Here is a 14655-nt window from a genome sequence, read left to right as displayed (position 1 = left end):
ACATAATTTCAGATTAACAAACAATACAAAGAGCTTCTTCAGAAATAAAATCACCTGATGACAAAAGAAATTGTCACCAAGCCTTTGAACACTGAGAAAACATTCTTCTTTTTTTTTTTGCCTTTTTTCATAATTTTCAAACAAGGCCTCTTAAACTATGCAGTGGTGATTGTGCAGCATATCCATATTTCTATATTCCTGGTGCTGCTTAAGCTCCCTTTGGTTTGTGCTTCTCTGCAGCGGAAATTTTAGCACCCGAATACATGGAAAAGGGCCTTAGAGTAAATTTTATCACTTTTTTTTTAAATTTTCTAATTTACCTGATGTTATCTACATCTCTAATAATTCGGATCATTTGAACACAACTTGTTGCTACAAAGGAGTGCAAATTTGAAGTTTCAAAGCAAGAGATTTAAATATGCATTGTAGAAAACCACCATGTTAAAGAGAGCATATCGCTTACTAATATTTACAATTTTGAGGTTTCGTCTAATTCCTTATGGCCACTCTATTTTTTTTTTTTTTTTAATGATTAAACCTTAAATGGAATAAACGAATTTTAGATCCCTGCATCCATTCGATGGGTAACACTCCAAACTGATGATTAAAAAAAAAAAATGGTAGTCTTGATCAGATTTTTAAATTTGCTTTCTGTTTTGAGCTGAGCCAGAGTTCAGACAAGCGCACTCAAACCGCACACAAATTGCATGATATCCACATTTTGAAATATGAACATTGATAACCACAATGTAACACTACTTTACATTCAATACCATAAACTGACACTGTACATTAAGGCGTGAGGTGTCATCGATGCGAAACATCAGCATCAGACCAAACATCAGACTCTAAAAGCAATACGCCGCGCCATTAAATACATGTTTATGAATGAAACACACCACCGGGGGAATGGAAGGGGGGGGGGGGGATCATATCAATACCTATTATTCTGCTGATTAATTATTCATTAAAAACACTGAGTCACAAGTAGATTCACAAACAGTGTAATGTTTCTGTCCAATGAAAAGCATGTATGCATTCAGTGAGTTTTTATATTTATTTTATTCGAAACACAAAGTATGTTTTGTTGTTTTAAAATAGCTATTCCACACCCTTGGGGGTAGTGTTTTGTTTGATACTCTCTCTCATTGGGATCGATTCAGAGCTCCTGTCTGGAGGACCAGTACTGCCACTTGGCAATTTTTCTCAATTTGAAAGTATGGAAAGGCGTTCATCAATTTGGGGATACCTTATTCATTAAGTGTAGCAATAAATCCATACAAGTAGGAAATGGGTTTTGATTTTAATTTTCATACCACTACCATTTCAAGCTCGCGGTTGAACTCAAAATATTTCATCATAAAAATACAACAAAGTGTCTTAATGAGTCTATTGTGTAACCATAATAGAAAGGTATTTACGTTGCACTGGAATTCTAATTGAACTACTTTGGAGTTATGCTACAGTATATAATGGAAGTGCTAATGTAACTGGAGGCCAGCAAAATGAGTCATTGGGTCATTTTTCCACAGCAGTAATAGCTGAACAGAAACGATCAGTCAAGTAACATAATAATCAGTTACAGTGTGCTGTTCTGCTCAATACAAAGTAACTGCACATTATTCTAAGGCAGTTAATCTAACATTCAATATACAATTTACAAATCTTCTTTGTTCGCGAAACAGAACGTAATGTTGCAGTCCGACCAACGATCGCATACAACATGACAATCTTACACATACAGTAGAGTGCACGGTGTGAGAAACACAAATAACCCAAAAAAGAAAAATAATACATCTTTGTTTAAATTAATTGGTATACATCTTGCTGGGTTTTTTCCCCCGTTTTTTTAATTGTCAGCTTTTGGTGAGACCATACTGTCTTGTATTGTTCCACCGGGAGAATCTTGTGTGTGATGAGGACAGAAGTTGAAACCATTAAACCATGAATTCACCATCAATAGCGCAGCTAATTGATCATTATCCCCATCTCCAATGATCATCGTAATTTGATCGTTTTTACTTGCACCTGACTGAAGATAAAGATAATTTGGTGTGTTTCTCAGGACACAGAATGCATTCATGTAAACGACAGCCCTTTTGTGGCCACAGACAAGATCACGACACATAATAACTACTGGGCGTCTCTGAACTTACTTTTTAGCTCTGCACGGTTAATAATCACATTCAAGAAAAACACCCGTCACATTTAAACACACTTCTAGTTTCGCCTGGTCGATGAGACGACGGTCCCGTTGGCTGTTGAAGACTGACTGTACTCATTGTGTGGTAGATTGTACAAACACTTAAGGGCAAAGTGCTATTTCGCTGAGACGCAGGTTCTGTTTTGATTTGCTGGTTGTTGCAGCTGATAAGCAGCACTTGGTTATCAGTTCAGGTTTGATGAAGATTATTATCATACAGATGGATAGTGCTGATATACTGTATGTATTCTCTTTTAAACTATAGGCTGTTTGCCATCAGGGTTTTTATGAGTGACACTTGAGTCCTGTGTGCATCAGAAAATGATTTGAAAGTACAGATATAAAGGACAAATTAAGCAAATCTTGGACGCTTAATATTTGAATGCAAACAAAGAAGGAAACCTTGCAATAAATAATTAGCTTTACGTCCTCATATTGTCATAGACGTCCAATGGTGGGCGCGGCCTTACCACTTGCTCAGATGACAGCAGATGAACCAGAAGATGAAGAGTTCGAGTTGGGGGATGAGGGAAGGTTCCAGAAGAGCCACTTGCGTTTACATTGGCGCCTCTGGTACAGGTAGTCCTCCTTGTCCCGCTCCTTCCGTGCTCTTTGGTAGTGATCGTCCTCCTTCAGGAACCACACTGGGGGCCAGCGATGCTTTTCAAAGTAATCTTGGTTCTCTGCATTTGAAAGGAAAAAAAATACTCCACGATTGGATTCAGTTTTGGTTTGGTTTGGTTTGGTTTGGTTGGAAAACTCCAGTGTGGACATTGATCACACCGCTTAAAAATATTAAAATTAAAAAGTGTGCTTTTATAATGATTTAGTGGAAATATATTGAATATAAAAGCTAAAGAAAAATTAACCTAAATGCATTTGAAAAGTTGTTTAAGTTGGATTGAATTTACAAGTTAAATACAACTAAACTGTACTTAAGAGAAATGTCATGAGCAAGGCCTGGCCACGCCCCTCTTGGCAGTGGGACTGCTCTGGGCGGTCCCAACTCTGACACCTGTCACAGCTGTTTCACATTTGGACTGTAATTGGACAGGGATTTAAGTTGGAGTTTTTGTCACTGGCATTTGCCACTTCATTGAGTTTTTGCACTGTGATACTGTGCAGACACTGCTTCTGAAATGAAATGAAACCCACTGAACATTATGCCTTTGTCTCGGTGTCCTGCATTTGGGTTCTTCTCCGCATCGATTGCTCATGACAAGAATGTTTGTGTATCACTGGAAACCACCGCATACCACTTTGAGAATCACTCCATATGACCACCAATGGCCCTGAAAATGTTAGTAATGATGCCTATATCCAGGGATAAATGATTCGGGGCAGGGTTGATAACAACTCTCAGGATACGAGAAACAACATGTTTGTGTTGTCTAATTATTGGGTCAGGGAGTGTACTGACTAATCATCTGGGGTCAAATACCTTCCAGAATCAATATTATTGTTGTTTGAAATCAGAATAGAATGTTCTATCAGCTGACATGTGCCATATCAGAGTTCTTTCACGAATATCTACGAAAATGAGCTTATTCCATCTTGGTCTGAGTTGTCACAAGGACGGTACCTGCAGACTTGGCTTTCATGTCTCTGGGGAATTTGCGGCAGACACTATTGTAGTTGGTGCAGATGTGGTGAAGGCACCAACCAGTCAGCTGCTGGGCACCGTGGAACTATGTAGAAGATATGCAGATGAAGATAGCGTACACTGTTTTACTTCAATTCACAGGGAAATTCTTTATTACATCTACTTCCACGAGAGATTTCTGTTATTGGTTTATGATGATTGGAGGATCAACGTACCTGGGCCATGTCCAGATTCACCAAAACCTCTCCATCAATGTCAGCCCCCATCATTGCTGCCTCTGTCAGCACGGTTACTGTGTAGAGTTCTGCGAGAAATGTTAAAGCTACACGTTTAAGCCAGCAATGCCACTTGTTGTGGAGTAAAATGTCAATTATTACAGAGTGTGGCAATAACTACATTCACTATGTAAATGTATACCTGTAAGTGCAACCAAGTGGGGGAGGCAAAGACGATTGGCAAGAACAATAAGCTCCATTGCATCCAGGTCAGAACGAGAACAGAAGCGTCCCGTGTAAAGATACTCCAGCACAGCCCTCATGCAGCTGCGAGTGGTGTTGGGAAACAGCACCTTGGAGACGCAAGGGAGACTCATTCAGAGGTTTATTTCAACCTCAAAAACTGAGCCACACACATAAATCATCCCATTTTCTATCAGCCAACAATCGAACCACAGGAGCCAGAGTAATTCCATTACAACACATTTGCAAGCAGCTAATTAAATTATACTTTGTACACAGACCACACAGCAGAGTGGTGTTCTACTTGTTACATTTTCTCCAGTAACGCACACTCTTTTGATTCTGCAATCATTACATTCACATCATGGTGTTTAATGAGCGAAAAGTAAGTGCATAGTAGAATTAATGTTCATTTGGAAAACCAAGTGCAGGTCATTCTTGGATAAACAATAAATGGACTATGTATATACAGATTTCTTAGTTCTTACCTCTTTCGTGCAACTCTCCACAAAAGGTCCACCAAACATAGCTGCCATCCAGTCACAACTTGAGATGAGCAGAGGCTTGTGGGCCATTATGGTTCCATCATCTAACTTGAAAACCACATCTGCATGAGAAAGATGAAACACTAGTTATAACTTAAGTCACAAAAAACATCAAGTAGTCTTGGTACCAACAGGACTGACAGGACTCATTCCTAGTGGCGTGCCGATCGAGCGCGATCGGCTGATTTGCGTTGAAAGTGTGATCGGCGCTCGATTACATGACATCGTTTTAAAAATCGCCAGCTTCTGCAAACAATTAATGGAAAACTTTTTTCTTTTGCTTGACCCTGTGCTGTTGTAACACTTGAACGTTACCTCTGGGGATTCATGAAATATTGAAATATTATCTTATCAAGATTCACGTCATGTAAGATTTGTGGCAAAAGTCATGTATAGAGTAAAATGCAGTAAATGCAAAATGATTGTAGGGATATCTTGAAAATAAAAGACCTTGTAGAGTCCTGATTATAAGTTAGAGAAAACAGTATAACCTTTGAGCTCTAGATATTAATTAGCTTTTATGTTCTGACATTTTTTTTTTGGTGATAAGATCATTGCATTGCATTCATTCATTCATTCATTCATTCATTCATTCATTCATTCATTCATCATTCATTCATTCATTCATCCATCCATCCATCCATCCATCCATCCATCCATCCATCCATTCATTCATTCATTCATTCATTCATTCAATCATTCTTTCATTCTTTCATTCAGAAGAAGAATATAATTAAAGGAACTGAAAGTCATAAACAAAGGCTTTGATTTGAGGTGTTGTTTTGATTTTGAATTTACTTTTGACGTCAATACTCGTAATAGTTAATTTTATTACTATATATACAGCATTGAATTAATCACAACTGTACTATTGAGGTTGTCTTAAAAGACAATTTGCTTCTTGTCCGAGCTGACTCAACAGGCCAAGACTCAGCTGTCTACCTGCACAAAAAGAGAAACAGCACTCTTTTGAAGACAAAAACGTACATACAATATTAGTATTCTGGACAGAGAAGGCAGATGGTTTGAAGGAGGAGGCAGGGAGGTCATTTACATCAAGCTTGAGAAAGCATCTCTGAACAGAGGGGAAGGTTTTTGAAACTACCCATATCCCACATAAAATGCTGTCCTTCCATTTTTGCTGATTCGATAATCTAGCCTCCAACAAATACAAAATAAGACATTTGGGGCTTTTAGATGCCTCTAAAAGGAATACTGAAGAGAGTGATTCCTCTCAAACTGTCTCTTACAGCTATATCTGTCCAGAATATCTTAACTGTTTAACTTTTATATCCCAAGAGTGACACCATTGTTAGTTGGGATGTGTCTCAAAAGGATAAAAATTGGGTCCTACACCATCAATTCGCACTAAAGTATGAACAAATGAAGCCTGATTAAATGAGATGCCAAATGTCTACAAAGACGAAGTGACCAGTCCAGTTGTGATTGATTCAATGCCTTGAGAAGATGAATGAGAACATTCACAGGCAAAAACACCTATGAGATGCCTTATTAAAAAAAAAAGATTCATACCACTTGAACTTTTTCATTTTACGCCCCTGACAACCACAAATGTTTTGAATTGAGACTTTCTGATCGGCCAAAAGTAAATAGCACAAAATTACAAAGTGGAATGGAAATGACAGTTTCCAAAATTTTAGTCAAATTCAAATCTGAAAAATGTGTATTGGAATTCAGTCCTCCACTGTTAAGAATTTTTAGAGGCATATTTTGCTGCAACTACAACTGCAAGTCTTTTGGGTCACATCTCTGTCAGTTTTGCACAGCTAGACAATCACATTTTTGGTCATATTTCTATACAAAAATAGCTCTAACTCAGACAGATTGGATAGAGAGCTTCTGGGAACAGAAATTTTCAAGCCGCACATGCTCAGTGGGATTTAAGTCTGGATTTTGACTGTGCCATTCTAACACAGGAATAATTTTTTGTTCTAATTGACATCATTGTAGTTTCTGACTTAATGTAGAGGGTCGTTGTCTTGCTCGAAGATAAGGGTTCAACAGGTTTTCCCCGACGATTTAGCCCCATCCATCTTCTATCATCCATTAAATCTCACTAGCTTTGAATAGAAATGCATGCCACACTTTTTGAAGATTAGTGTATATTCGCTTAAAATTTTGAATACCGTACATAATTTTCATGCCACTTCCCAGTTACGTACTACTTTCTGTTGGTCTACGACATCCATTCCCAACAAAATACATTCATGTGTACATTCAAATTGGAAAAGTACAAAGGGAATGAAAACTTTTTCAAGGCACAGTACTTCTAGAACAAATTTGTATCTACCAGAGAAGGTTCCTTTAGCCAAGCACTCTTTGACTCGGTTAGTTCGGCGTACATGGAAGGCTTTGGTGATTTCTTGGTTCATGAAGGCTTCGTTGTTGAGTATGTTTGCCACCATCATGCGCAGATCAAAGACCTCCAGCAATTCGGCGATGTGCGCAATATGCATGAGCTCTTTCTCGTTCTCATCCAGCTGGCCAGTGTACAGGTAGCGAAGCACAGCTCGAAAGGGTCCCAGCTGCATGGACGGATCCATGTGCACTACAGTCATGGGCCTGGGACTGTAGGTTATGGGGTCATCCACGAGCTCCTCCTGGATGCTGACGAAAGCTCGGCTCCAGGAGGAAAGCAAGTGGCCCCGCCTGCCTCCTTCTGAGTCTTTCAAAGTTCCGTCACTGGTGCAGGCTCTCAGGTTGGCCCTGTCCCCTTCGTCGCTGCTCTCACACACGTCAAAGCTGGCGGCACGCATCAGCAGCTCTCGGCCCGAGAGGGGACCACGAGAGGGCCGTTCCGTCTCCTCATTTTGCGTTCCCATGATAAACAGGTCATAGAACTTTGAGGAGGACGTCGATAAGTATATCTTGTGTGCAAAGATCTTTTGCCGCTCCTGGAGCACTAGGATGACATCAGCGCAGTGTGGGTCCTCCAGAAGACCGACCGGGTGCTCTTCTGTGGTTGTCGGGGGAGGCGGCACAGTGATTATAGGCGGCGGGGGTTTTGGCGGCAGGAAGGGAGCCTGAAGAAGCGGCCGCTGCACATTTCGGAGGTGAGACTTCCAGAACTGCAGGTGGCGGCGTGAGATAAGCGCAGCTCGGATAGCATTGTCAAAAACGTCCTTGACTCCAAATTGAGCAACAACACTGGTTTCGTAATACGGCACTCCCATCTCTTTTGCCACCTCCCGGCCTCTCTCTGGGGGAAGTATCTCATTCGATTTAATGGGTCTGAAAAGGAGAAATATGAATGAAACTAGGACTGTGCCATATTTCGGTCCAGGATAATACAGGTATGATATTAGACGTGATGAAAAAAATTGCCATAAGACTGGCACGTAACTCAGTGAATTTAAATATCATATACAACTTGAAATTTTGTTCCACAATGAGGTACAGTTAAAAGGTTGACACTCATAAAAGAATTTTAAAAAATTCACAACACACTTGGAAACATTTCATGATATATATTTTTGGATATAATTTTGTTACAGCTGTAGAAAAGATCAAATTCACTCTCAAAAATTGTGAACATTACAGTGGAACCTATCCAAATTATCTTTCAATAAGAAATTAGGTAAAAAATGGCTGATTTTCCCTTGTGTTTAACGAATCTATTATATGAGAATTATGAAGCAATTCTTGGGAAATCTTTTTAAAAGTATATTGAATAGATTAGACGATGTGATGCAACAGGGTGTAAACTCTTTGATGTCTTATCTTTTTGAGACTTCACTGTTTATATTGATGTGCCTTTTTATTTATTTTGTATTTATGGTGGTTTGTATCTTGTTTGTGTTCAATGAGGCATTCCTGGTTAAACAACTTTAAAAAAATACAAAAAACATGTACTCCATAGCAATCTATGTGGATGCTTTATTTGCTTTGAGGTGATCACGTACCATCATCTCCATCATGAGATAGCCATAATTTCTCTGCCATTTTGCTCTTCAACTAGCGATCCGACGAGAATTAATCATTATTCAAAGACTTAAATGTTGTCGTAACAAGGGTTCCTCATACCTGGCCAAAGGCCTCCGTGCCCTGTTCACTGCCTCCAGGTCTGCATAGCGTAGGTCTAGTTGACAGCCCACCAGGATGACAGGCGCACGGGGGCAGAAGTGTTTTATCTCGGGGTACCACATGGTCTTTACATGGTACAGAGAGTTCGGGTTGGCAATAGAGAAGCACAGTACCACCACATCAGACCTGTATGAAAGAAAATGCATTCTTAAAAAACAGAATGCCTTGTGTAAATTTCTAATGAACATATTTCCATGATCCTGACCTGCCATATGCAAAGCGTCTGTCCTTGTGGTGATCTCCGAAAGTATCCCAGAGACGAAGGGAAACACTGACATCATCTACCACGTCTCTGGAGCGCTCTAAAACCTTGAAAAAAAGACCAGTTAATCCTCTGAATCATACATCCCTACTACCCTAAGAGTGCATAACCATAAGGATGTACAGTATTTATTCAAATAGGCAAAAATAATCTAACAGGTTAGCATCCTCACCTCCTGGCATACCCTGTACTGGTCTATAGCCCAGACTGTGGGCACATGTGTAGCCAGTAACTGGTACTGTGTGAGTGTGGCATTGCAGGCCCTGGCGCAGATAAGACGGGTCTTTCCAACGGCATTGTCTCCGACCACCACACATTTGATGGTTTCAACGTTAGGCCTCTCATAGTCCATATCAGAATCTGTCAAATGTGAGCTGTCAGAACAAACACAAAAGCAGAATGGCACATTAGTGCACAAGGAATCCTTCGATCGTATGTCGGTCAATGTGGAGAGTAGACTTCTCCTGCACTCTGTCTTGTGACCTCCCATTCACAAGTACTCTGTCCTTGATGCTGAAGTCACAAGATATTTAAAGGGACAAGTGTACAAAAATAGGAAGCACTCTTTTACACGTAAAAAGGCAGTTGTAAACAAATCCAGAACTGCAAAGTCTCACAGACTGTACAATAAAACGAGAACCAGTACTAAAGTTCCATCAGAAATTCAGGCTTGACAATTGAAGTAGTACTGTAATAATGCTGGTTGACTCCCAAGTTGTTCCAATTCAAAAAGAAGAAATAGAAAAGGAGTTCCAGAGTCAAACTATCAATGATAATAAAACCTATGAATATTAACAGTGCAAGTGCTGTATTAAGTCACATTCTGAACTGCCATACAAGTGTTTAGACCAAGCAACTGTTTTTTTTTTCATTCTCCTGCTTGCATTATCTATTATGCTCTTGACAAAACCCTTTCTGTCCATCCATTTTCCTGTACTGCTTATCCTCACAATGGTGCTGGCGGCTATCCCTGCTATCTTTGGGGAGGAGGCAGGGTACACCCTGAACTGGTTGCTAGCCACTCGGAGGGCACGCAGAAACAAACAATCATTCACGTTCGCATTCACACTGTCAGGCCCTTAAGAGTCTTCAATTAACCTACCAAGCATGTTTCTGGGATGTGGGGAAAAAAAAAATCGAGTACCTGGAGGCAACCTAGGCTGATACGAGGAGAACATGAAAATTCCACACAGGCAAGGCTGGATTTGAACCCCTTCCTTGAGACTTTTCTATCAAGACAACTCTGTTGTTATCTTGGGGTTTTTGAGAAAAAAACAAAAACTGTGAACCGGTGAATCTTTCGGCGAACAGCCTTTGATAGGTTCCTTAGAAAAAAATCCTAGGTGAATTCAGAAATTATAACCCTGGGAACCAATGAGTGGGCATCTTCATATTCTTGTGGTTTCTGATGACTGAATACATGACATTAAGCAGATAATGTCATCAGATAGGGATAATATCCATCAATTTCCTAAACTGGTAGCCCTCATTTGGCTCACGAGTGATCTGGAGTCTATCCCAGCTGACTTGTATACCTCAGACTGGTCTCCAACTGATTGCAAGGCAACCATTCACACTCAGACAGTTCTAAGTATTCAATTTATCTAAAACTTGTTTTGGAATGTAGGAAGATGTAGAACATGTCAACTCCGCACAGGAGTGCCTGAGCCCGGATTTGAACCTGCAATATCAGAACTGTGAGGCAGATATACTTACCGCCTGAAGGTAGTACACAGTATAAATTGTTTATTTGTGCATCTGGAAAATGGCGGTTGAGCTAGGAGTCGTTGCCAAGGTAACTGTAGCCTCTTCCCTTGTGTCACAGCTTCTATCAGGCATTACTTTTTGAATTCAGCCTGGGACTGTTTAATGGAGATTGTAGCCAGGCTACAAAAGAAAGAGGTTGTAATTCATGTTTGCCGTCACAGTATGCAGACAGGCCTTGTTCTGATGAAAGAATGAGAGTGAGGCCCATTCAGGCTAGTCATTGTCACTGGCGCTATTTTTGTCTGAATTAGATCCGCTGCCAGTCTAGTTCTTAACAACTAATGATCCCCCATTTCAAAGCCTTTCAAAATACACTTATTTCTTCTTCTCTGTGTACTATTGTACTCCACGCCACCTTGTTGATGTTTTTTTTCTCGAGAGGGAACAACTACATCTTCAGCCATTCATAAAAAAGAACTGCCTTCATTCATTCACGTCACTGAAGCTGCTATCCCACAAGAAAACATCTCTTGTAGTTGACATGCCTTTGGCCTGTATGACTCAATACAAAACACTCAAGATCATTTACATTCTGCTGTGTACAGGCTTGCGCAGTGGGCCGGATGAATTCCGCGTTCGCTCAATCATAATAGAAAATACGGTGGAGAAAACGTCTCGTTTACGACGTTAAAGACGATCGCATTTCCATCACCGAGAAGCGATCCTCTCTCGTCATGAACTGTGCTGGTGCTGCATTACGCATTACGTAACATCTCCGTCACCGACTCTTGGCCGTGTTGGTACTATATCACAACAAAATAAAGACAATGATATTAAAAACACCGCTCAGACTCGCTTACCGTAACGCGAGGAAGTGTCGCATGGGGTTGGAGGAACTAGACACAATAACGCATGACTCCATCGGATGCGGCTTTGCACCTGGCGGCAACCCCTGTTCAACCTCATCTTCGGGGGCAGAATGGACGAGGCGACAAAAATCGGGCAACCTCACAAGGATCACAAATTATAATACAGTACGAGAATGATTCCGATTGCCACGGGCGCCGCGAGCTCACTCGCACTCACGCGCCTGCCGGTACCTCGCAGAGCTGCAGCCGTGATCGTCATGTGGATGGATCCACCTCCACGCACTCGGCCTCTGTGGCTAATAATAGGCAGGAGAGAGAGAAGGAGGGGAGGGAGTGGGGGCTGAGATAGCCGTTCATTACGAAACAGTGATCCACTTGAAAGCGCCATCAATCTCATTCCACGCCTCCTCGGTGGCCTAGGAAGAGCAACACATGCTCTTTAATCTGTCTCTGCAGGGTGCTTTGCAGATCGCGTGCCAGGTCGCGTTCACATAACAAGCACTAGTGCAATGGTTCACCAAGGTTGTGCACAGATACCAATAGAAAAATACATGTAAAATCAACATTTTTTTGGAAAAAAGATACACTGAATGTCCATCCATCTGTTTTCCATACCAAGTGTGTACAAAGTCCGGCACGAGGGCTTTCTGCGGCTCGCTGCACCCTATTTATACAGAGGGTATTATAATAATAAATGAGAAACATGACCTACATCAGATGGTTAAGATAAAAAGAAAAAGATATTGGGTTTTTTAAATTTAATATTATGGAACAGTGGGGAATATTTCAAGATATCACACCTTTTATTTTCAATTTGTCGCATTCAACATTTACAGATGTTCCCCCCAAAAATGAATGTGTCTATCTCTCATTTTTTAAAAGCTGCATACTATATTTGTTTGAAATAACAATGACCAAAGTCAGGCATATGCACCACTACACCATCACCTTAACTTAATTTTTTATTATACATTTTTATTGCAAAATACATCATTTAAATATGTTCTTAATGTATTGTATATCATGTATTGAATATCACTTGTAACTTTCTGCTTTGTCATGGATAACACAGGTCAGATGTACACCTTATTTTAGTCCTTTTATTCCTTCAGCAAAATTATAGGGATGTAAAAAATATTTGAATTTGAACAAATTAAGTAAAATAGCAAATAAATGCCTCATTCTTGCCGGATTTAAAATGACATTAAGAGACCTGAATTGCTGTTTATATGCTGCATCTTTTCCCACTACAATGGCATACTCCATATTACATAAATCTTCCCAAAAGCCATCCAATTCACACAGAGAACAATGAAAGCTTCTCATTTAGGTGCATTATAGACTCTATACTGTATTTATATTTTTCGTATTTCAGAATCAGATGCAATGTTCATCCTGCACCACCAGGTGAGGCTGACACTTTAGTTATCATTAAACCTCTGCTATACCCACATGCAAGTGACTAAATGGTAAAATGGCTTGATGGATTGAAGTTAGATTAGAAGCATCCATCCATCCATCCATCCATCCATCCATCCATCCATCCATCCATTTTCTTTGCTGCTCATTCTCACAAGGGTTGCAGGAGTGCTGGAGCCTATCCCAGCTGTCATCGGGCAGGAGGCAAGGTATACACTGAGCTGAGACAGACCACAGTCGCAATCACAATCACACCTAGGGGCAATTTAGAGTGTCCAATGAATGTATGTTTTGGGATGTGGGAGGAGTGCCCAGAGAAAACCCACACAGGCATGGGGAGAACATGCAAACTCCACACAGGGAGGGCTGGAATTGAACCCAGGTCCTCAGAACTGTGAGGCCAACACTTTCCGTGCCGCCCCAGTGAAAAGCATAGCATAACATATCACTTGACTAGCATACCGGGCAATTCGAATAGCTCGGTAGGAACATGTATAACTATCACAAAGGTAATCAATTGAGGTCACTGATGGTGTAGTGATGCATTTGCCAGACTTTGGTATGGGAAATATAGCTTCACTTCCTTCTCATTGACTAACTATCAGTTCAGGGTGTATTCTGACTTTCACCTGATGACATCTGGGTTAGGCTCCAGCACCCCATGAGCCAAACCAGGATAAGCGGTGTTGAGAATAAATGAATTGAGGAATTGATGTGATGGTCATCAATTGTGTGTGTGTGTGTGTATACACTCTGCCTGCCCTTCAAAATGAATGATGCAATAAACCTGCATATGTTTAATATAATAAAATACAAAAGTACAATCCATGTTAACTACAACCCCAATAACAAACAAAGTATAAATATGTGGCCCTTGACAATTCCACTAGGCATCCACTCCCAGCTGGTAATTGCACCGTTATTTTTGATACAGCTGTAATTAGACATCTGATGTTTATTAAATCCAAATTAAATTATTACAAGTTATGTGATTGGATGCCTGCTGTTGTGTTCACTGAATGTAAAGCATATTATTACATTATTAAAAGTTATCATTTTTATATACAAGTCTGACATGGAATAACAAAAAATTGGGAATCCATGACACTCCTAATAAATGACACCATAAATGCCTGGGGGGGGCTGAAAATAAACAGGGGATAGGGTTAAAAAAAAGGGGAGAAAAACAAGGACAACATTCCTTAAAAAAAGCTTTGAATGGATGAATTTGTGAATGCCGAACCATTAATAAGTGGGGTCCACTCTACCTGCTGTGTCCACCCTCTTTTAATTTGTAATTTGCAATCTACAATTATTTGTTTTCCATGACGACCTTTTGTTTTCATTACCTTGACTGCGGTGGTTCACACAGGTGTGCTTTTAGTTTAATAAAGACTGAGTAGTCGTTCAATAGCGATCCATTATTCTTTGCCAATCCACCCCCCAAAAAAACACTCCAGCCAATGGATCAGACAAGACGCTGAG

The 14655-nt window shown here is 40.3% G+C and overlaps 1 protein-coding gene across 3 annotated transcripts; it reads right to left on the bottom strand.

Moving 5' to 3' along the window:
* Positions 1-12073, bottom strand: LOC133499836 (rho-related BTB domain-containing protein 2-like). 3 transcript variants are annotated; one of them, XM_061818209.1, is made up of 11 exons: positions 11983-12073; positions 11743-11889; positions 9348-9549; positions 9119-9222; positions 8854-9039; positions 7121-8061; positions 4753-4871; positions 4224-4374; positions 4022-4110; positions 3786-3891; positions 1-2886 (listed from the first exon to the last, which is right to left on the bottom strand). In XM_061818209.1, exons 2-11 carry the CDS (start codon positions 11802-11804, stop codon positions 2681-2683), a joined length of 2166 nt encoding a protein of 721 aa, XP_061674193.1. In that variant the 5' UTR covers positions 11805-11889; positions 11983-12073; the 3' UTR covers positions 1-2680. The 3 variants fall into 3 exon arrangements, with proteins under 3 accessions (XP_061674193.1, XP_061674194.1, XP_061674195.1); XM_061818210.1 differs by having other exon boundaries at positions 1-2508; positions 2674-2886; positions 11743-12042; XM_061818211.1 differs by lacking the exons at positions 11743-11889; positions 11983-12073 and adding an exon at positions 10892-11026.
* Between the last annotated feature and the right edge of the window lie 2582 nt (positions 12074-14655).

This window comes from Syngnathoides biaculeatus, chromosome 4, assembly GCF_019802595.1.
Source record: "Syngnathoides biaculeatus isolate LvHL_M chromosome 4, ASM1980259v1, whole genome shotgun sequence".
Classification (NCBI taxonomy): Eukaryota; Metazoa; Chordata; class Actinopteri; order Syngnathiformes; family Syngnathidae; genus Syngnathoides; species Syngnathoides biaculeatus.
The sequence above is the reverse complement of the archived record's forward strand: the minus strand, read 5'-3'. Positions and strand labels throughout refer to the sequence as shown.

Excerpts from the sequence above, each read along its gene's own strand:
- LOC133499836 (XM_061818209.1), bottom strand. The coding sequence starts at position 11,804 with ATGGAGTCATGCGTTATTGTGTCTAGTTCCTCCAACCCCATGCGACAC. Across the intron at positions 4,872-7,120 it reads GGCTAAAGGAACCTTCTCTG|ATGTGGTTTTCAAGTTAGAT; the intron begins GTAGATACAAAT and ends TTTCTCATGCAG. Across the intron at positions 3,892-4,021 it reads TGAATCTGGACATGGCCCAG|TTCCACGGTGCCCAGCAGCT; the intron begins GTACGTTGATCC and ends TCTTCTACATAG.